The sequence below is a fragment of the Centruroides sculpturatus genome, unplaced genomic scaffold (assembly GCF_000671375.1).
Source record: "Centruroides sculpturatus isolate CEXI.00-Female unplaced genomic scaffold, Cexi_2.0 scaffold1875, whole genome shotgun sequence".
Taxonomy (NCBI): Eukaryota; Metazoa; Arthropoda; class Arachnida; order Scorpiones; family Buthidae; genus Centruroides; species Centruroides sculpturatus.
The window spans coordinates 15945-39844 of NW_019386012.1; the positions used below are offsets into that span (position 1 = coordinate 15945).

Sequence of the window (23900 nt, forward strand, 5' to 3'; positions counted from 1 at the left end):
TTGGTATTCGGATAATGATGCTCTACTGTATTAATAATTAAATTTTAATTAATTTGGAAGTAGAGGTAGGCATTAGGTGCCATCTCTTATTGAATTTAATAATTATAGATATACACCAAAAGATCTGTTAAATCTACCTGAAGGTATTCAAATTAGTAGTAAATGACGTGATGTCATTAAAGACATCATAAAATAAATTTAAGCATACAAGGCACTTATGCTAAGCTTTCCACCAGAACTTTTATAAATTTATTTATATTTATGTATATTTTTGTTCAGTTATTTATATTTAAATTTAACAAAATGTAATTCAGAATGTTTTTAGTAAGTCTTTTAATAGATTTATGAAATTTGTACTTTATCATTTAAAGGACTGTAGTATGAGTAACTTATTTTAAGTGAATTTCTTCACATAAGATCATATTGTATTCTAATAATTAATGGTATCTTTAATATACAGGAAGATATTAAAGAAAGATTGTAATATAAACTTCAGTCCAAAATGTATTTGTCATGTTTATCTGTATGTGAGGAAAAAAAATTTTTTTATCAGTTCTCACAGACTATTGGAGTAACTGATGATACCTCACAAGTATGCTAACATGACTTATTGAGGATACAACATAGATTTAATATATATTTTGGTAAGAATTCTTATTTGTTCCCAAGTGTAATTATCACAATTGGTGATAATAGCTAAAGTTTCATTATAATAAGTGGATTATTTATAATTAATCAGTCAGTCCCAAAACACTGTATAAAATTATGATAACTAGATTCTATTGTACTAATATTAAAGAGCGAACTGTACTTATTAGAATATTTTAGTTATTAATAATAATTTTAAAGGTTAATAAAACAGATTTATTTATTTAAAAATTAATATTTGCATTTCAGTAAAGTCATTACTTTTGAATGAAGCAAGAAATTGTTTATTATATATGAAAAAAGCATGTCCTGAAAAATTTGAAGTAAGTATTAATACAATTAAAATAAAGTTTTAAAAAATAACAACAAAAACAAATCCTTTAATATTTCACTTCAAAAATAATGTACAGAATGTAAAAATATATGGCCAGGATGAATTAATCATTACAAAAAAATCTTTAAAAAGATTCTTCTAAGACAACACATACAAATGTGTCTTTATTCCAATCCAGTCCTTTCAAATGCACATTTGAGGAATATATTTTTACCAAATGTATATTTTTAATTTTATATGAAGTGCCATTGTCAGAGAGAGAAATTTTAACTGTTTGACATTTATTTATTGAACAGCCTGTAAAGAAAGGTCAACTCTGCCATGAAATTGTTTATTCCTCAAATGTGCATTTGAAAGGACTGGATTGGAATAAAGACACATTTGTATGTATTGTTTTAGAAGAATCTTTTTAAATATTTTTTGTAATAATGTACAGAATGTTTAATTTGTACAATNACAAAAAAATCTTTAAAAAGATTCTTCTAAGACAATACATACAAATGTGTCTTTATTCCAATGGTTGTGCTATCTGGATATTTAGTCACCTGTTTAAGGATGTGCCAGAATTTGAACAAATTTCAACATGGGCTAGTCTAATATATTTTTCGTACATAATCGGTTATCCAAAAAATCGATTTTCCACACAACCCCAGTTTCCAATTGATTTGATAATCGATGCTCTACTGTACTTCATTTATACAATGGGCATGAGACAAGAAATAAAAACGTTTTGGAATAATCTAGTGGTAATTGAGGAATATAGAAGTGGGTTCTTAATTTGGATATTAGAGCAGATATACATATCCTCTTATATAGATATCTTATATCATCTTTACTGTTGATTACTTTATCACTTTTTGCAAGTTTGCTACCTGTACTTGATAGAATGTATCTTATAAAAATAGTAAGAAAACTATTAATAGATTCTGTATAGCTTAACATACATTTTATTTTATTATTTTATGATTATTATTATAGTGTACTTTTTATCTTATTTTGAGTATTTTAAAAAATGNTGATCTATACTTATTTTATTTTAAATTTTACATTTAGAATTTCAATGTACAATAGTGATGAGATTTTATTTAGTTTCTCTGTGTTATTAGGAATCTAATATATCTTAGAGCTGTAATACATACAGTATCTATGTCTATCTACCAGTATATGTTTGTTTACATAATACAAGGACAGTCAAAATAAATTAATACTGATTTTTTTTCCCTCACCCAATAATTATTCTGAAGAATAGTGATTATGGTTGTTTTCAAAGTATTTCTAATGGTATTCAATACACTTCTGTTATTATGTTGCCAGTTCTTGAAGATGTCAATACTTAGATGTTTTTCAGAATTCTCTGTAATGCTGTAAAAATGATCATTGCAACAGAAATGATTAAGCATTGTTGTTGCCGACAAGAAAGAGATGCCTTGTAACTTTGACTTTAGTGTGGGGGAATAGAAAGATTGCAAGGTCCAAATCTGAGCTGTGTGATAGATGTGGGATGCAAGAGATGTTTATAATAGCTAAAAAAAAGTTAACAGTTTGCAGATACATTGTCATGGTTCAACCTCCAACTATTGGCATGGAGATTGGGACGTTTCTTGTGGATGTGAATAAGCACTAGAAATGACATACAGTACTGTCCTGTGAGTATTGTCAATGGTGGTACATGTCAGGGTGTACATTACTTTTTGGCAATCAAAGAAAATAGTGCTAATTATCTTGCCAACTGACAGAATAACTCTCATCTTTTGTTGCCCTTGGGTGGGAGATGATTTTTATTTTCATACTGTTGGTTTGTTTGCTCTCAGGGTTGAAATGATGTAGCCATATTTCATCACTAGTCACAACTTATTACGGGAAGCTTGGCCATCAGATGTTACAAGTTTTGGTGACTCATCCAAATATGCTTTTGCTCAAGTATCAGAAGCCAAAGAAAGGAACCCATTGAGAACAAAACATTTCATATTCAGATGCTCACACAAAATTGTAGAGTGTATTCTCAGGAAAAATGTTTAACTGTTTTTAAATTCATCAATTTGGCAGTCATCTTGGATTATGACATTCAATGTTAATGTTTTCTTCAGTCAATATTCTGATTAACCTGTCTCTTGAAACATCTGCTTGGAAACTAAATTTCAGTTTTCAGAGAATGACTTGAACTATTGAAATGTTGTGGATCATAAAAGAATAATTTTACTATATTGCTGTTTTAACATTATATAATCTTCTTCAGCTGTTTTTTTTTTGTAAGCTGAAGCAGAATTTCACTGCTGTATTCTGCTCATCCTTACATTTGCTCTGCACCTTGTAGGAGCCAAACAGTCATATTTTGATGCATTTGTCAAAATACTGCACATAAAACTGCCATTTTTTGGACATGCATCCATATTTACAGTGATATAGATTCAGACTTTGTTACTTTTGACAGGAAAATCTTTCTCAATGTGTTTTGATTTGACTTTTGATTCTATACCTCATTCATCAATATTTTACTTTGTTAAAAGTCTTGTGACTGATGTATTCCTACAATGGGTAGATTTGCTGTTTTGAACAGCTGTACATTCAAACCTTGGTTTTCACCATTATTTATTTACCTCTGAAATTGGCACTAAATTGATGTAGTTTAAACAATAAGAATTGTGTGTGCAATAATGAGCAATAAATAATGTGCAATAAACTTTGAAACTTAAAACTTATATGTAAGTTTTAAGTTTCAAAGTTTGTAAGTCATATAATTTGATGATAACAATGTCATTTACAACACAAAATTGTACATTTAATAATTAATAGGCTCAGGCATTTTTTATTCAGTATTTATGGAGACAGTCTATTTGTAAGTGTTCATTGACACTTTATGAGGAAAGCACTAATTATTAAGTTGCTATATTTGACTGTGTTTTATGTTACTGAATTATGTTGTGAATGAAATTAATGTATAGTTGTTGTCCAGCTATACTCTGTAATATAATCAAGAATTTAAAATGTCTTGTTTTCCTAATACTCATAACTTCTACTACTACTAAAGCTCAAAAGTACAGTTTGGTCCTGAAATTGAAAGAAGGTAAACTACCCTGACTTAATATGTAGTACATATTTAGTTTCACATCCAAGAATATTAAATACAGTACAACACAATTTAAATGTTTTGTACCATATTTTTCTTGAGATGATATTTGGCTTCGGAGTCTGTTTTTTGTCATGAATAGAAACTTGCTAGGAATGGTTGATGACTATATTACAGAAGTGATATTTTGGAATTTTATATGTGGATAACAATGTCTGTGCAAACAACATGCATGACATTTGGATACTTCTGACTTTAGATTATTGAACATGATCATCAAGTATGTCCCATCCAAAAAATAAGAAGAAAATGCAAATTCTCATGTAAGGAGTGAATTTGTGAATTTTGTTGGATGGTACCTGTATATTTTGATGTAAATATCAAATGCTTCTCTTATAAAGAAGTCATTCCAAACTGATCACATAAGGGTACTGGAAAAACTAGAAAAATATAAAGCCAACAGAGCAGTGAACTGCATAAATTACAAGGATAACAACACAATATCGTATGTGTGGCAATATGCATATGATAAGGATCCCCAATAATGTTGACATCTTATTCATAGAATTTTAGGCAAAAAAATTAATATGAGGATGATGAGCCTACATATTGGAGAATGACATAAATAGCCAAATATTTGATATTAAATAATTTGAACACTTGAATTAATTGGCAGTTTAAAATTTGAACTCTGGACATTCTAAAGTTAGAACAACATTGAACCTGAAGCATATCTCGATAGAGATTTGAAAACGCTTGTTTTTGCATCTAAATATAGTACCTTACTGGAAATAAAAAAGTTCTGAAAGGGTTGGTTACAAGTTCCAGTATTCATATAGTGTAAATTTAAATATCAAACACAAATAAAATATATATTGTTTCTGTTCAAAATATGCAAATCAGTCTATTGGTAAAAACAGGTGTTTTATTCTGTGCTTTGGTACTTTAAGTATAGATGTGATGGTGACATTCCAAAATACCATGTTTGTGCACTATGTCCCAAAGAAGACATTTAGGTCATGATCAAAAATGGTGAAGCTTTGATAAGTTATAATTCAATCAATCTATTGGAGAAGTTGTTTAATTGTTCAGACTCCACCATTCTGTGATTTCATATCCGTGGACCCAATTCATATCACCAGAACAGAAAGCAGAAAGCCAAACTCAGATTGGTATTGAGTCTTCTTGTGACCACTACTTAGTATTATTGGTTTTGGAGTATTGGTCATATTCAATACTCAGTGAACAGCACCTACATTAGGTTCAAGCCCTGTTGCAGCTACAAGGAGGCTGTCTCTGTGACTACTGTAAGGAGATGGCGCACACATGGCTTTTATGTATGAAGGGCAAACATTTGTGTTTCATTCTCTGCAAGGCTGAGAGCAGTCTATTTATAATGGTTTAAGGAATGTCACTTGGACTATAGAGTATAGACAATTGGAGCAATATCCTGTTCACTAATGAGTCACAATTCACTTTGCAGTCAGATGATTGACAGATTTTTGTGTGAAGAGACTGTTACACAGTATCAACCAATTAATGTCATTTAGTAGCATTTTTTCTGGTGGTGATGTCCTTGTATGGGCTGGGATTTCCTTAAGTGGACATTCTGATCTCTGTTAATGAGCCAAAGATATCAGGACAAAATCATTAATTCATATGTTTAACCTTATGCTACTACAATTGGTTGTGAATCATCGTTGTGCACTCTGCATTAGTGGAAGTGTATTCATTATTGACAAACATTTTTCATTCACAAGAATGACCTGTCATTTTGTTCAGTTTTTTGTTAATTTTGTTCTGAATGTCACATTATATTGATATATTCAAAACTCTTTTTTTTTGTACACTAACAATAGTCAGAATTCTCTTCTATATTACTGTAAAATTTGAATAAATTGCTGCAGTAGTTTCTGATTTGTGCCTGATTTTCACTTTCCTGTTTATTTTTTGAATGGGAGTGTAAATTTGTCAAACACATAAACTTTATCAATCTTTCATAATTACAGCATTTGAAGTTTGTAAAATTGTATATGGAAAATTCCATTAACATACATACTAGTTTGTATGATAAATTGTCTAATTATTTTTGACAACATAATACATTAAAAGCAAAATACACTGTACTATTTATAAGTTATAAAAAAGAAATGTCAAGTTTTAATGCTAATTTTTTTTCTAAAATAGTCTGTTTTTATTAATCTTTTAAAACTATTCTCTATGTGATTAACATATGTAACGAATACAGAACATAACCTGAGTTAGCCAAAATCTGATTGGTTTTATATGTATTTAGTGTGTAATTAACATTACAGTTAAAAAATTTTTTATAATATGAATATGTACTTAATAAAAGGTAATTAAATATTTTTGTAGGTGTTTTTAAAGAGTGCTCCAACTGATTCAACTTTACCAGTCATTGATATGATTAAATCACTTGACAAATATGAGTAAAATAAATATGAAAAATTTCATCAAGATATAAATCTTCTGGTAATTTAAAGGTATATTTCTATTTAAGTCTTATGGAAAGATATTTGAGTGATACACTTGTATAGGAAACTGTTGTACATTATGTGTAATTTTGTTCAGTTCTTCTCTCTTACTAAATAGAAATAAAAAATGGAGCAATCAGTTTAATGTTTTTTATTGAAATATTTTTATTTGTTTGTGTTCTGAATTAGTTTAATTTATTTTTCTTGTAAGAAATACAAAATTTTTTTATGTAATTGGATTAATATGAATTTTATTTTTTCTTTCTCCTTTAACTCTTGTGATAAGATTTCTTATATAAGAAATCTTATCACAAGAGTTTATATTATTTGTTTAAAATTAAATAAATATTTCTAGATTATTATTTGATTTTTTCAGTTTATTACTAATACTGATGTAATGAATGAAAATGATTTTATATTAATACACTCCTGCTTATACTCAGATTCTTTGATATTATACAATCAACACACCTTATTACTGAGAAAGTTCATTTATTCTTCCAAACAAACGTTTTCAACCCACTCTATGGGCCATCTTCAGATTAAAGACATTCAAATCTACAACGCTTTGAACACCAGGTTCAAATTTAAATATAATAAATTAGAACTTATGTAATATATTGAAATTGAATTAAGTAAACCAAATATAACGAAAATATTACAAAAATAGAATAAATAAACTAAAATAAAATAAAATGTAAAAATACAATTATTAAACTTCCAAATAGGATCAACACTTATAGTATCATATTTTATATTAATATTCTATTTTAATATGAACACTTATAGTATCACTTATTTTATATTAATATTCTATTTTAATATAGAATCAATAATATATGATTGATGTGTTAGCTTAGCTGTTGGAGAGTATTTATGCTAAACTTTCATAATTTAGCACAGATTAATATAAGTTAAATAAGTTTACTAAACTTAAGTTTTAAAAGGAATTATTGATATTTGAGGTAGCCAACTAGAATTATGATAATGGTTCATAGCAATCATTACAAGCATTGTTCTACTTATTTACCATTTACAATAAAGGTTCACATTTTATACTCATCACATAAGACAATTCTTAATTTTAAAAAGATATTTTAATTTACATGATGAAGCAATTTATATGTTAATGTGTGGTAATCTTAGCAAAAAGAATCTACCTTTACACCAAATTTCATAATTTAATTAATTAAGCTAAATTAAAACTTATCTAAATGCAGAATTATTTACAGCTAAAATTAAGCTATGTTCAGCTGTTAAAAAGTGGATTTTGATTTATTATATGTTTATTAGGTATATAATTTCTACATCCTCAGTAATTTTTATGCAAGTTTGGTAAGTGAAACAATTTGTATTAACTTGAACAATAATTATTTCATAAGTCTACATTCCAAAAATGAATTTCCAGAATGAGAAATGATTCTTCTATAAAAAATTTAATATTTGATTATAGTAGTTTGTAAAACGAAGATAATAGAATATATTCTCTTCTTATTGAGAAAGTACTACTATATTTTTTTTAATTCTTTATGTGATATTATACTTTAATTTATAATAATACATTAAAATAAAATATTCAGAATAAGAACAATCAATAATTAACTACTTATTGATTGTTCTTATTTGAGTATCTACTGAAGATTATAAAATTTCTGTTTTGTAAAATATTTTAATTTTTTATTTGTTCAATTTTAATTTGTTTATAGATTTAAACAAATAATTTTTATGAATTGTGTAACTATCAAATGTCCAATTAATTAATTTTAATTTAATTTATATGTTATAAATAATTTTATACAAATAAAATAAAGTTGATGGTTTAAACAAAAATTTAAAATAATAACTGTTAATGTTATGTTTTACTCATTTTTAATAATATTAAGAATATTTGATGTTAAATATTTTAAATGATTCTTTTTGCAGTCTATTAATATTTATAGTCAAGGATAATCTTGTGTAATCACTTTTGTAATAAAGAATCTTTATTATGCAAGTAATAAGTAATTTTCAATAAGAAAGGAGAAGGTTATTACTCCTTTATTTTTAATTCTTAGTTTATAAGGACTATAAAGTTCTTTAATAAAACTTTTATGATGTAATGACATATTACTATCAGAAGTACAATGCCTTTTTATAAACTGTAAAAGGTACTTTAGTTTAGAGTTTATAGAAAGGTATTTTATTTGTATTTTCCATTGAATTTAATAATTATTTCTTGTAGTAACATAAGATTTTGTTTTTTGAAGGATTTATATATGGATCATTTTTAAAAAGCTGTATGTGTTAAATCAAGGGTACTCAAGATATAAGTTTCAACCTCTAAAGGGATCACAAAAAGAAATTTCAAAAACAAAAATATAAAAACAGAAAATGCAAACAAGCAATCTTCAGACTAACACACAAAAGACAAAATTAGCTAGTATCAATAAGGGTTTACAGAATACTGCAATAGCTCAAGTTTCTGATTTTGTTCAATGATTAAGACAAATTTTGATTTTAAAAATAAGTTCAAATAAGTAGCCTATTGGTTCATATTCTCAGTTAAATGTGGAAAGTTTTTGTCATAAAATAAAATTTGAACAAAATAATATGTTCTTTTTGATAGAGAAAAATTAATCAGAATGTTAATATTTTAAAATATTTTTGTATAAGAAATACTTCAGCTGTTGAATTAAAAATGAGTATTAATTTTGTAAAATTTTAATATTGTTTTCTAGTAAATCGGATTTTAAATCCATTTTTCGTATGTAAAGGAGACTTTCGATAATTAATCTATGCAAATATTTCTTGTGATATTTATTACAAGAAATAAATTGCATTTTATGGGTTTCGCCCATTAATTCGATGTATTTTAATTATAAACTTGGAATATCATCCCAATATAAAATTTAATTTCTTGGAAAAGAATTTCGGAATGATTTCGTGCGCATATTTGGTCCACCCTCGAATCCGGAACTGAAATTTATCGGATCATTATATTTTTAGTTCGTTACTGTGAAAATTTTACAATAGGATTAGAGTGCAATAAATATAAAGTGTGTATTGTTCACATTCAAAGAAACTCGGGGAATAATTGAAGGAAAGCGTTCCTTTTTTGGAAAAGATTTGTTAGGTGGCTTTTAATGTAACGAGCCGCGAAGGTGCTTCCAAGATTCTCGGATAGATAAAACAGTCGATCGGGGAATCCCCGACACCCAACATTAGGAAGTGATTTCCTTATTAAGTTCGAAATGGTATGTAACATCCTCGGTGGAATTATGTTCCTAGAATTTAATTAACCGTACACGCAGTTAAGGGCAGCAGAAAATAAGCTAGCCTTGTTTCTGATGACGATAATAAATACAGAGACGACGACTATATGTAATGATCCGCTCACTATACGTTTAGGTATTGAGACTAAGCGTAAAATCCTTTGTCCTTTCGGATTTTTCGGACACCTTGGCTTTGACTTAACGAACTTGGAAGTCATTCACCCTTCTGCTTCCAATTAAAATAAGAAATGCCGAAAATTTCAATTTTCTGTTGTAATAATCGGAATTCTCTTTAAATTATAGATAGATACCAATACGAATTAATTATAATTAGTTTGCATTCGTCACTGCCGAATATTGATTTTATACATAAAACTGATCCAATTCGTAATAAAATTAATTAATTTTTGTCTTTTTTTTATACATATATCGTTTAAAATATATTTAATTTGTAGCTTAGGCATCAAAAATTCACTCTGTTCCGTTAGATAGTTGACAGTTTTGCCGAAAGAATAAATTACTAATTACTCGCTTAATCAAATACTGCAATTCCTTTACATTCAAAATATCAATAAAAGAGCATAAGCATTATCATATTAAAAAGTTTAAGACTGTTTATTAATAGGCTTATACTATTGCTGTTAAAGTACAGTAATTCGTTAATTTTTGTTCTGTAATTATTATGTATTTGCCGTTTTAATTTTAATAATAATTTCTATATTATTAAGAAGTACCGATCAGTTTTATATTGGTATTAATACGATAAATTCTGTTTACATTTACGTAATAACAGCATAATAAATCGTGTCTTGATAAATGTTTTTATTTATAGTTATAATTTTCGCAAAATGCTTGCACATTCAATGCTGAAAACTTCATGGATTCGTTAATCAAATAAATATTTGCTTCAGAAGTATCAAAAATAAACCTTTTTAATAAATGCTAAATGAATGTGCTTTCCCAATAACAGAAGGCTGCAGAAACTGCGTGAAAGTATCATAAAATGGAATTTATGCTCCATCGATCGCCAGTCAATGCGTGGTTGCATCGCATTAAGGCTAAACGGCCGCAATAATTTCGTCTATTACTCGCAACGGGTGCCAATATGGGTGAAGGAACGAAGTATGGCGCCTCGATTCTTACAGACGATAACTTATGAAGTCCGGAAGATTCGAATCCTGATTTTATATGGCTGTAGAATGATACCGTACCGCGGTGGTGTCCAAACATCTCGATTGGCGAACCAAATTACCAGAACAAACAGTCATCTGTCAAATATGTTTAAGGGTCAAATTAAAGTATGCCACGAATCGGATTTGGCCCTGGAGCGTACTTTGGGTATCGCTCCAACCGGCCGACGAAAGCAAATTTACTCTGTAAATTTATTTTCATAACTTTGATAAAGATATTAAATATTTTTTCCAATTTTTATTATTTCGCCCTCCGGACAGTAACAGGATAATTTTCCATGCCAATTATGGGTTCAATTAGCTTCACAATGTAAGTAGTCGAAATGATGGAGGAGTGGATCCGACTCAGTTTTTATGATAAGTTCTTGATTCTTTGGATTGATACACGATGATAAAATTAAGAATGTTTGTTTCATACTCTAAATTGCTATCTTTAAGTTTTTTGAATTTTCAGAACCATTTCATAGTCTTTCAGTTTGGAATTTGTTTCATGTAGATAACTAATTGAACCGAGCTTTTGAATGATTTCGTGGAGGAAGAAAACGTAAAACATGACAAAATTTTAATGTGTAAACTATTCTACAATTAAATTTATCAAGAATAAGTATGTGCAGTCCTCAATTAACGTGGTAAGATACGTTCTTTAAAAGTACTGCGTTAAGCGAAAATCTGTAGCGTATTAAGAATATATATAATAATGGGAGATCTTCTCTCTCACTCTTCAGTTGGTTGTGAGTTCGCTCCTAATCAACCCAGTATCTTCCAGGTTTTCTTCACCTGTCTTACTAAGTTGTCACTTAAGTAGGGCTTTCCCATAGAAAGCTAGCCCATGGTAGATCGGCCATGTGCTGCGATGCCCTTTTTTATGAATCCAAATCTCGGTAACAGGCCTATCATCGTGCGAGTGCTGCTAATTGGAAACACTTCAAACGTTCATCTGTGCCATATAAACATATCCACGCATACAGTATTCAATTAAGGTTATAACTGAATGTTTTAAAACACTCGAGATTCAGATGTTTCTCGTATCGAGGTCCTCAACTGTATCAGGGTTTTATTTCCTCCAATATCGTATTTTGAATATCGGGAAAAAAATCCTAAGGTTTTTCTCGAGACTTCACACTTGGAGTTCTTCGAGAATTCATGGTAAAGAAATATGGACGAATCAAAATAAAAGTTGTTTTTAAAGAAGTCATGTAATTTATTACTTTTTTGACTAATGAATCTTATGATCATTACACCTTGCTTTTGCAAAGCCGTTTCATCATGATATTGATCAAGTAAAAATGATTATCACACGACAAATTAATTTTGAAAAATAGATGAAAGGACAATACTTTTTATAGCAAGATTAGAAATATTACAGTTCTAGATAGGATTAGCGTACTCTCAGTCCATTTTTTAAAATATTTACAATGTTATTTTTCTAGTTTGATACATTTTAATATGCTTCGGTTGTTATCAAGGGGACTTTGCGAGTCCGTTCAGTTTCCCCCTCCCCATTTCTGTATATTCCGAATAAATTAAAGCGGATATTATGGTAAAGAAACCATTTATTCGAAATTCAATTCCTTTATTAATTAGTTTTCTGTTCTCGCATTATTTAAACAAAATAGCAGATGAATACAATATTATATTAAAAATTAAATTCATTTAAATCGATGGAGTTCTTCGTTTTTGCGGAATTTATTGATATGTTATGTTAATGTAAAGTTAGCATAAATAAACTTGGATGTCGTACTTAATTTCCTAATTTAGGAAGTTAATCATGTCAGTATCGGTATTCTTGACTCAGCATTTAGGTTATTGACAAGTGTAAAACTTTTAAAGAAATTGATGTATATCTTGTACATAAAGATCCTGTATGTTTCATTATCTAAAAACAGTCGTTTACGATGGATTTTAAAGCCGTTGTCCAAAAAGTGATGAGAATTATCGAAAATGAAAGTGTCAAAGTATGGAACTGATCCAATTCCAGGTTTTCTGTTAATCTTGTTTTAGCTGGTTTTTACGTGATTTATTTTTGGAAGAAACGAAGGAATATTTAAATTTTAAAAGGTTTTACAGCAAATCCAAACGTAGAAATACACTAACTCGGGCTCATAATCTTCTTCACGTATCGACGACCTCTTTAAGAAATTTTTTTTTCCTATCGATTATTTTTAATGCATTTATTTTTATATTTGTAAAATTTTGAAAATGACGATATAAATATTTTCAAGAATTTTTAAATGATTATAATTACTAAATTAAACAAGTATTAAAATATTATATATGCATATGTAATATGTATTTTAATTTGCTCATTGGTCCCTAGCGACTCCCGTGAGGATTTTGTATGGAAAAATAGCCTTCATTCAGTTAAGATTTTTCTTCATTTTCTTCAATAGAGTTGTATTTTTGAGATAAAAGCAGTGGTGAGATTCTGCTAAAAATAGCAATAAAGTTTATCATATTACAATACTCGCCAGGCGTTATAACAAAAAATTAACAAACCGACATTACAAACTATCTTAAATGCAAAATCATTAATACTAACAATTACTGACGTAATAACTTATTTTAAAAAAAAATGGCGGATTCATCCTGCTCAATAGTATTCAGAAACATTTCGCCATTCATTGTTTCTCATTTATTGATGGATAGATACATAAAAACGTAAAATGATTTTATTTAAACTTCAATAATAAAAGAAATATTCAAATTATAGTTTTATTTATTATTCGTATTTCCATTCATAATTTCCATTGCTGTATTTTGGCATAGATTTTTGACAAGTAACGATCGTAGAGATCAATTTATATAGACAGTTTTACGTCGCTTCGCACTCATCGCTGAAAGTTGCTTTTGGTAGCGATTGGACAAATTAATTAAATCGCTGACTGTGCAAAACTGTCTTTAGACACGTTAAGAACACGCATGAAACTCCATTGAGAGGCGCAAACCTGAAGCTACTATAATATTCGGTAGTAGCCTATTAGTATTATATAGTATTCGTTTTTGCTGCCCCGTTTATAAGTCAGATAGTTCTTTTGATAAGTGAACGAAAATATTACGATTTAAATAATTTTCTTCTTCATATTTTTAATAAAAGCGCCATTTCTCTGATTTATTTAACTTTAAGCTGAAACTTCGATTAAAAATAAATAAAATAAAATAAAATAAAACCATAACTATGGATAAAGACAGAAACGATTTAGCATTTTTTTTAAAGTTACATTTCTTTATTTTAACGTACAATTCAAATACGATTTACGTAAATATTTTTGTATTCCAGAAACTTTCACGATAAATAAAAGTAATCTGGAACGTTACGCGTTACGCGCGTGTTTCACCAATTACGAAATCCGTTTCTTTTTTTTAAACCAAAGTTTACGCGAAGGCGGGAATTGAAGGAATGCGAAATAAACGGGAATCGATAATAAATTATTGGGAGGACGATGGCGTCCGAACATTGCGTCGTTATAGAAATAGGGCGAGGTTTTGTGGCGCCCACTTTATATAAATATTCTCGCGGACTATTAACGAAAATCTTTGGTCTGTTATAATATCGGAAAAGAAGGATCTTCCAACTCGGAGTCGGAATTGAACTGTTTGGTCGGGCGCCCAGTCGATAATCGGGATTTAAATGCGGTGGGGACGACGGTCGGACGGTCAGGTCGAAGAACCTAATTAGAAGGGAAGAAAGACGAAAGGAAATCGCCGATTCTTAAATCGACTCGATCCGTCCACGATGTAAGAATCGGGCGAAGTTAATTTCGTGTTTCCGACGTCGTCTCGCTTAAAGACCAAAACCATTTCCCTCAGTTAATAATTGTGGAAGACGGCGACCGCCGCTCCCTTTTTAAGCGTTGACGCTAATTATCTGATTGATCCATCCGACGAAAGCGGAAACCTTGACGTAAACTCCGGGAACGTCTTCCCGTCCGCATCCGAAACCCCAAGAAACCAGTCCGGTCAACTGGTAGTAGTCGTCCGTCCGGCACACCAGAGGTCCTCCTCCGTCTCCCTGAAGTAACGAAAAGGTCGGATTAACGTTGCGCCATTTTGTTCAGGTTCGGGCGCCGTGGAACATACCTGACAGGCGTCGTTTCCTCGCTCTCCCCCCGCGCAGAAGCTACCCGCTGGCAAGATGAAGAGTTTCTCCGTTACCGCGTTGATCTTGACGGAACATTCTTGGTCGTCGACGATGGGAAGTTCGGTTTGACGAATTTTTAACGAAATCGGTCCGTCTGAAATAACAAAAGAATAAAATAAAATAAATAGAAATTGTTTCTTTCGTCGTCCTTCATCTGATTTCTTTGTCTTACAAGCTTCGCCCGAGCTCTTGATAAAGTTCGGCGGATATTTTTTATCACAAATAACTGGCCAATCGCCTTTGTCACGGAAGAAAATCGTTTGAAAGCCAAGAATACTTTATTGTTACTTACGGTCTTCACTTCTCGCTGAGTACTTTTACGAGACGTCGAAACTTTGACGTTTTGGATTTTACTGAAATTTTAATAGGTTTTAGTAAACCTTTCCGCTAACGCACGGTAACGTAACTCGTGCCAATGAGCAGCAGTTTACGAAAAATCATTGTTTAAACTCTTCCCTTATACACAGAGTTCTATAAACGAATCGTAACGTGCAGGCGTAACTACGAGTGAGTAAGGCTCGGGTTGAAAAGCTCGACTGGCAGGTTCGTCCTTTTTTTTTTCATAATTTTTTCTGAAGTGTGCTATCCAGAGAATTATTATAAAGTATATTCGGCCCAAAAATACTATTTTGTAATTATTAATATCCTTCGCATGTTTTTAAACCAACAACTGTATGAAAAGTATTGATTTGCTACTCACGGTTGTTGGTTTTAAAATATGCGAAGGATATTAACAATTACAAAATAGTATTTTTGGGCCGAGTATATTTTATAATAATTCGCTGGATAGCACACTTCAGAAAAAATTGTGAAAAAAAAAGGACGAATCAGCTAGTCGAGTCGAACTTTTCAATCCGAGCCTTACTTCACTCGTTACGCCTGCTCGTTACGATTCGTTTATAGAATTCTGTGTATAAGGGCAAGGTTTAAACAATGATTTTTTTTTCTTGTAAACTACTGCTCAAAGGCACGAGTTGTGTTACCGCGCATTAGTGGAAGGGGTTTAATAAACCTATTAAATTTTCAGCAAAATCTAAGATGTCAAAGCTTGGTTAGATACCTTTGTTAGATAGGCCCCGCCGTTTTTCCTCTTTGTTTCCTCTCGTTATGAGTCGAAGTGTTGTTAGAAAAGTCGGTCAGTTTAGAAATGATTCTGTTTTGGCCGGTCAATTACATATAGGTGGACGGTAAAATAAAAGGACGGGCGTGACTGTCGACACTCTCATCCTCCTCCGCCTTCCCGGAGAATAATTGACTTTTATCGTGCCAGACGAATTACTTACAAAAATACTTTGTAACGTCGATTAGGACGGGTGAGCCCATTCCGTTAAAGCATCGACCAATAACAATTAACCATCAAATTTTTTTCTTCTCGTCTTCCGCCTCTGGCATTATTTCTCAGGAGGATCCGAGTCTTTTGTATTCGTTATTGCTGATTATAACGGACTATTTACCGTCGCTGTAATTTTACTTAATTAATTCCGATTTTTGTTTCCGTTTGTTCAATGGAAGGAGAATTTAATTCAACGAGGTTATTTCGTTTATTAGTGGTTGAATGAGGTGGAATTCTTTTCGAATACGGAGATTTAAAAAGTCCTTCTGATAAACGAATAATCGAGCCCCGGTAGTTTTTTATGAATATTATGTAATAGAATGCCTTCCAATCCTATATTATAGATGCAGAAAACCTACAGGTGTTAAGACTATCAAACAGTAAATCCAAGTTTGTCTTATAATCAAGTCTGTTTTAATCGTCAGACAAACTCGGGTTTGCTGTTTGATAGCCTTGATTGGAACACCTGTAAGATTATGCATGTATATGATATAAAATTCTGCTATAAGTTTCTAAATCAATGTATACCTTCTTCTAGTCCATTTAATTTCGATTTCATTTAATTCCCACTCAAAAATCTCAGGAAACTTTTCACTGTTAACAAATGCAAATTTTTGATCGAGATGAGCTTCGTCTGTCTCGAAATCAGTTTCGTATTGTACCCTTCGTGTAGTTATTAACCCAAGATAATCGTGTTCATTGTATTCATTTACAGAGCTACTAAAATAAGGCCTGATAGATTAGTATTGATGACTCACACTTTCCTTTGTTATTAAGGAATGAATTTATGAAAAAAGGAAGAAAAGATAAATTCGAGTCTTACTTTCGCCTTGATATCCGTAGCCGGTAACAATGCATCTTTTTCCAGCCTGTCGATTGGCTCCTCTAGCTGGTAAACATACTAGACAGGCGCTGGTGTCGAGGTCGACGGATGTCTGCAGCTTGAGTAAAGCGATGTCGTTGTCCAGTGTCTGGCTGTTGTGGCTGTGGTGGACGTAAGTGGTGGCTACTCGATGCGTTCGAGCTCCTCGACTTCCGTATTGACTTGTAAGATCGTGGTCTCCGATCCTGACGTATATGACGTCCCCATTTCTGACTAAACTGTGGAGAGAAATTAGGACGTTATTCGAGAAGTATTAAAAATGAATTTACCACTATTTCGAACGGAATATTGTCTAACGAATTTACTTGGTGACGCAATGGGCGGCAGTTAAAACCCATTGGATTCCGATGAGCGCACCTCCGCACAGGTATTGATTCTGAGCGTTAATTAGAGCTACCTGTAACGAAACGAATACATTTTATAAAGAGAACGTGTGTTAAATTATTTTAAAATAATATATAGAAAAAATATGACTTAATGACTTGACTTCTGTTAAGTTTCACTTAATAACTGTTGGATTCTCGCTTTTAAAACAGACATTTTGGTTGGAAAAAGAGGATTAAAATAGAAAAGGATAACCCATAAAAATCCACCCTAAATAAAGGAATATTTAGGGTGGATTTTTGTGTATATTCGTTATGTAAATAAACTTTATTGCCTTTAAAATGTTTCGATTTACTAATGTTAATTGTAGGATCTCGGAAATTTAAAATCGACTTGGAATAAAAACAGAATACGAATATATTTTCTGTTTCGTGTTTTTTAAAAAAAAACTCAAATCCTCTTTTCTTAGAAGTTTTGTATTCTCTTTCTCTACTCGTATATTATTGTTCTTTCATTCCGACCAGTTTTTAAAGACACTTAAGGGTATTTATAGGATCCTTGGAATTTTCTCTCGAACATTATCTATAGGCTTCGATAGTCGGCATTCGAAAGTTATCGACCTTTTATATATATTTGAAAGTACCGAATAATTCAAATACGAATTAATTTTTTTTAAAGAAAGGTGTTGTTTTTTTTTATTTAAAAACGTCAGTCTTTCTTCGAAAGAAAAAAGAACTTTACTTCGGGACTTAAGATATAGGACATTGTTTCGTTCTACTTACTTGTATTGCGTTTGGGTGTGGGGAGAATCCGCCCGTACGAATGGTATTATTTATTCATTTACGCTCGATGTAATATTTACCGACCGTTTTTTCTGACCTGGATGTTTGTAGACGTCAATTTTGAGTCTATATTTTTTCCCCTTCTTAATATTGATTGTGATGATTGTTAATTAGAAAACTGAATTGTTTTTCTTTGGAAGAGATTGAAAAACAAATGAAGTTACTTTATATACGGTATAACTAAGGCTAGGACGTGTAGATACGTATGATTTTTATGTAATTTATATTTTAGTGTAGATACCGTCGACAATTTTTAATTTTAATCAATAATTATTAGTGTTTAGATGTCCCGGGCTTAGTTATCTAGACAGTAAATTTCATGTAAAAGTTATAACTTAAATGATTTTTAGATATGCTTATAACAATTTTATGTAAAATTTAGTTTCCGAATACTTGGAGATTCAAATTTTTGTAAATGATTTACTAATAATCGTGTTCCTTCCTATTTGTTTACTTTAATTTGCTTTTGTATCAATTAAGGTGCTTTAGAAGTTTGTTATGCAGTATTACGTTTCCTACGTTTGAAATTCCTTTTATAAAAAGTGGTTCTAAAAGATTTCTATCATTATAAAGGTAAAATTATTCTCGTTACCCGTTACTTTGTATATACTTCGTTGCAAATTGTTACATACAGATTACTATTAAAAAGATTAAAAGTTTCCATACAAATTCAAAAAAATTAATTCCTTGAGTTATGGGATTTCGAAAATAAAGAAGGGCACGAGTTATCGTAGTTTTTAAGGACGGAAAAATCCTCTTTTCATTTGTTTACAGATATAATTGTTAGCTTTGTATTTATGCTTATACCTGCCAGCACCATTCTCCGGGAATAGAATCGGTTCCACCAATAACCCTGGGGGTTTCTCTTCTTTCAGTTCCTTTTAATCCACATACGTAGGGAGATGGTCGCAAGTCGACGAGAGCTATAATAATAATAATAATCGCATTAAAAAGAACTGATGAATATTAATGACCATTTTTCGCGACATTCTACCGTGTTATGGTTTTTTTCAATTCAATAATCAATTTCCCGGTCGATACTTACGATTCGAAGTCTCGGAAGGATTCGACTCTTTTTGCAAATTGGTGGCGTGAGCGAGATGTTCATACTTTTGTATTTCGGACAGGGGTGCGCAGCATACGGATCCGACCTTCGCGCAGAAAAAACCGACGTGGACGACGTTAGCACCGAAACACGTGAATTTTAAAAACGACGCTATACAGGGTCCGGGACAGAATGGTTGTTCTAGAGGTCTGGAAGTTGCCGGATTTTCTTCGAATTCCGCGTTGCCTTGCGGGTTTTTAGTGCTGAGATGAGGAATCGAATGATGTGGAGACGGGACGTGGTTAACCGGGCGTCTGTGAGGCGGGAAAGGTTTCTGTCGAACCGGAGGAGGAGGGGGAAGAGGAGGTCTTTGTCCGTTTGCAGGCGAATCTTTGACATCGGAAGTAAAGCAGCAGATGGTTCCGGCATTACAGTCGGACGTTTGTAAAATTAATTTCGAAGGTTTATTACAGACTCCGCTGAGAAAAGTAGGGATGCAGGATCCGGGACACTGTCTAAAAGGCGGTTGTTCCGTAGTTTCGGGTTTGTTTAAGCAGCATCTGCCCTCGTTCGGACAGTGGAAATTTTCCATTACTTCGTCGCATAAAAGACTAAAAATCGGCGAAACGCAGCTACCCGGACACGTAGGTCCGGAAGTCGAAGATACGGACGTTTGTTTGGACGGAAACGACTGAGTAGCCGTTGTTTTCGTTGAAGGCGTGGATGTAGTCGGACTCACCGAACAACACACGCCACTTTCGCAAATAGAGTCTCGTAGCAAATTACTACAAAATCTGGCGTATTGTTTTTCTATGCAGTGTCCCGGACACGGTTCTCGTTGATTGTTTAGAGGACTGTCCGAAAGAAATTCCGATGTGACGTTAGTCTGTCTTAACGGTGGAGGATCTGTTACATTCGTTTCTTTCAAAATAGCTTCCGATACGGAAGTCGTTAGATCTACATTCATTTCTTCCGGATCTCTCGTGGGTTCCATATAATCTTCGGGCAGAGGTGGAGACGTCTCGACGGGTGTTCCAAGTTTTAAATCCTTAGAAACGCAACATTTTAGAAAAACTTCGTTGCAAGGCAGTTCTTCTATAATATGATCGCATAAAATGGCAGCCAAGCTGTGAACACATTCTCCCGGACAGATGGTTACATTACCTATAAATATTAAAAAAAATCAATTAACGTAGTATATTCCTCGATAATTCATTGTTAAGTTTACCCAATTTTTCTTTGTATGTAAATTGATATTTTAAAAAGGTAGGATGGCGTTTTACTGTATTTTACTGTGAAGGAGCTTGCTTAAATATTAATTAATAAACATTTATTTATTTCGTAAAATTTGTCGAAACTCTCTTTTGCCAGTTTATTAATGTCTTAACCTAACACGTGTATTTCTGATGACTGAATCGTGGTTTGATTCGTAATTACTTAATTGTGAGAAAGCTAGCTTCGGGCACGATGTGGTCATGAAAGAGGCGTATCCGGTCTTGCAACCTCCTCAACCTCATTTTCCCAGGACTGATAGAGTACATGTGAGAAGCATGGTATATATCCCAATGATTCATCGATCGCGTAAGTGAACTCGAGAATGAAATTTCAAATATCTAAAACACACAAATAATTTAAAGAAAGGTTTACTAGTGGTTTCCCCTGTTAAGACACTCTAACGTTAAAACGCGACGAACGAGTATTATTTCGAGACTTAACATTACTTTGTGTTCATTCATATTTTCTTTCTTACTCGAGGAAGATGGTCACGCGTAATGCTCCTCGACGTTTAATCGAATATTTCCGAATTAATATTACTGTCCCGGCGCTGAAATTATTTAAGAAAGGTATAAAGAAATGGTCGTTATCGGTCACGTGGGTAGATCTATAGAAAGTGGGCGCAGGCGAAGGTGGCAGGTGGGTTCCGTCGATCAGAATCCAGATGGATCCGGATGATATATGAGATTCAGCCGCGGGACCAATTTCCGGAATATTAAAATATACTTTTTTTCTCAAATGTGGCGAAGAAAGAGCGAAGTAATTGTAAAAGACGACAAACGGTCGACGGAGTGAAAAAGGCAAGTATGGGTTAATCCAATTTCCCTATGGGACATCCAATTCGATCAGTTATGTCGGATTTCTCACTGCTTAAGGTGTTTTTCGGTTTAGAACGTGTAATGGATTGTGTAAAAATCTTAGTTCTTACTCCAAGATTAAAGAATTCATAATTGGTAGAAGAAAGTAGCGGAGGACGGGTTTTAGGCTTTAGAAACGCAAGGGGGGAATATGTTGGATTTACTTGGAATTTTTTAAAATTCGGTCACACGCTAATTTGCTGGAAATTTTCTCCCGAAACGTTCGTTACGGTTGTACGTCGACGAACGATAAAATAGGTTTAAAAGAGACCATTTCAAATAATGGCAAGGTCGATGGCGAGGCTAAAATCCGGCGAAGAAAAGCAACGGAGCGGAACCGAAAAAATGGGAGAATTAGACCTTGACATCGTTTGTCGGTTCTTACGCGATACCGAAGATGCCTCTTTGTTATAACACCTAAATTCCCGGAATTACCGGATTAACGCGCCAATCGCACGCAAGACCAAACCGGGGTCGAATGGAACAGTCGATTAACATGGACGGCAATAATTTTCGATGGACAAATAAAACTTGCTAGAATTTAATTTTAGAAAAGGACGATGGACGAAACGAATTTGGTAAGAGATCTCCGTATCACAAGTTTTCATTTTACTACTCGAGTAAAATACACTAATTAAATAACCGGTCTTCGGGGTTAACTTTAGTCTTTAAAGGCCGAATTAGTGAAGTTATGGATAGGTGGAAGAAAGAGAGAGAGACCAAAGAAGGCATCCCCGTCCTATAAGGGGACACTTTCGGAAGTGGAACGATACCGATCATCCCTCGAAAACTCCATCACTTCGGGTTGGCAGCGGCGCTTCCCTAAACTATGATCCCTGGATGAGATTTTTTTTAGGGAAATTCAACGCGACCGGGGCATCGGTGGCCACTAAAGATAGAAGAGACGAAAGACACTCACCCGGCGGAAGCTGCGGACCTCGAAGGCCGTACCCGGCCGGTAGGGACGAGCCGATACCCAACAGGAGCAGTGGCAAGATCATGGCATCGACGAAGAACGCAAGTCGCCAACCGAGACCGAGTCGGAAGACGCGCCACCCCGAGCCTAACACGTGATTTAACGGATCATCTATATATACGGAGTTGTGTCGACATCACGTGCTTAGCATCGGTGGGTCGAAAGCGGTAACCAGCCGGGTCGATGACTCGTCGGGTGCCACCGTCGATGACTTGAGTAGAGATTCGGCCGACCGCGTCCCATTAGGAAGTCGGAAATGGGTCTCCGGCGGGAAATTGGAATATTCTGTCAGTTCTACGCCCGCCCCCTCCTTGGATGCTCCGGTCTGATGTGGCCCGTGGTACCACGTACTACGGGAATTCTTACCCCGGGGAAACGGCCGGCCGGAAAATAATATTTTCCTCCACTTTCTTTCATTTTGTTCAGACGGGTAGAGACCGGCGCGGTTTGTAATATTTAAATTTGGGATAAAAGTCGGAAGCGGCGTCTTCTATTTAAATATTCTTTAAATCGAATTGCATGACGCGTCCACATAATTTAGAGAAGTTTTTAGGCCGAGCGATGTTTCCAACGGTGGAACATCTGGACTCTTCTCACGGGAAATGGACGCCATTTGCCCATTCTACCAAGCACGCGCAAAAAAGTAGAAGGAAATTTACATACGGAAGTATCCGTATTTTCGCAACGGGACCGGATTATTTCTGATTGTGAAATTGCCACAGCCCGATGCTAAGTGGCGGAGACGTAAAACGAGAGGAGGATAAACTGCATGGAAAATTGGGGGGCAAGCGTAGAAACGGAACGTCGAAAAACTAAGGAGAAGATAAGAACGTAAATAGGACTGGAGCGACGTCCCGGACCACGGTTTAAAATCGGACCCGTAAAGCCATCCGCGTCAACATTTAGGGTCCGAGAAGTCGACATGCTCACCCGCCCGTCGACCAATGGGAAGTTTCGTTACTCTCTATCTTTTTCGCCATTCTCGGCCGTCTCTGCGCGACCCGTAAAGTCTTTTTTCGCGGAGATTTAATGAATAAAACGGAACGAAGAAGAAGAATTTATGTTCACACGCAACGAACAACTCTGTTAAGATTAGTCGAATTATCCCGACATACAGTAAAGGCTTATCCTGAACCGTATCTAATCATTTCTTCTGAACAAAACGGTCTTGATTTTGCCTTGTTGCTAGAGACTTTGCATCGAACTATTTTGTAAAAGTAATTGTCGAAGATCGTAAAAGAA

At 33.0% G+C, this 23900-nt stretch overlaps 2 protein-coding genes across 9 annotated transcripts in view; one reads left to right on the plus strand and one right to left on the minus strand.

Annotated features, from left to right (window-relative positions):
- The window catches only part of LOC111613113 (TELO2-interacting protein 2-like), a 46049-nt gene that overhangs the window by 14709 nt on the left and 7440 nt on the right, over positions 1–23900 (plus strand). The window contains exons 5-9 of one of the 8 annotated variants that reach the window (XR_002754722.1): positions 898–971; positions 1279–1365; positions 6426–6553; positions 7838–7879; positions 7953–7997. Coding sequence is in view for 3 of the 8 variants with exons in the window: in XM_023354433.1 (XP_023210201.1) it covers positions 898–971; positions 1279–1365; positions 6426–6503 (239 nt within the window). In the remaining 5 variants the exon portion in view is untranslated. Of the gene's footprint in view, positions 1–897; positions 972–1278; positions 1366–6425; positions 7277–7837; positions 7880–7952; positions 7998–8790; positions 10288–23900 lie in introns of those variants that run through there. The other 7 variants (XR_002754718.1, XR_002754719.1, XR_002754721.1 and 4 more) reach the window with 7 other exon arrangements.
- Positions 14736–23497, minus strand: LOC111613112 (limulus clotting factor C-like). The gene is made up of 7 exons (XM_023354432.1): positions 22602–23497; positions 19551–20714; positions 19313–19428; positions 17645–17736; positions 17280–17557; positions 15063–15217; positions 14736–14994 (listed from the first exon to the last, which is right to left on the minus strand). The coding sequence occupies exons 1-7, from the start codon at positions 22681–22683 to the stop codon at positions 14830–14832; spliced, it is 2052 nt and encodes a 683-aa protein (XP_023210200.1). The 5' UTR covers positions 22684–23497; the 3' UTR covers positions 14736–14829.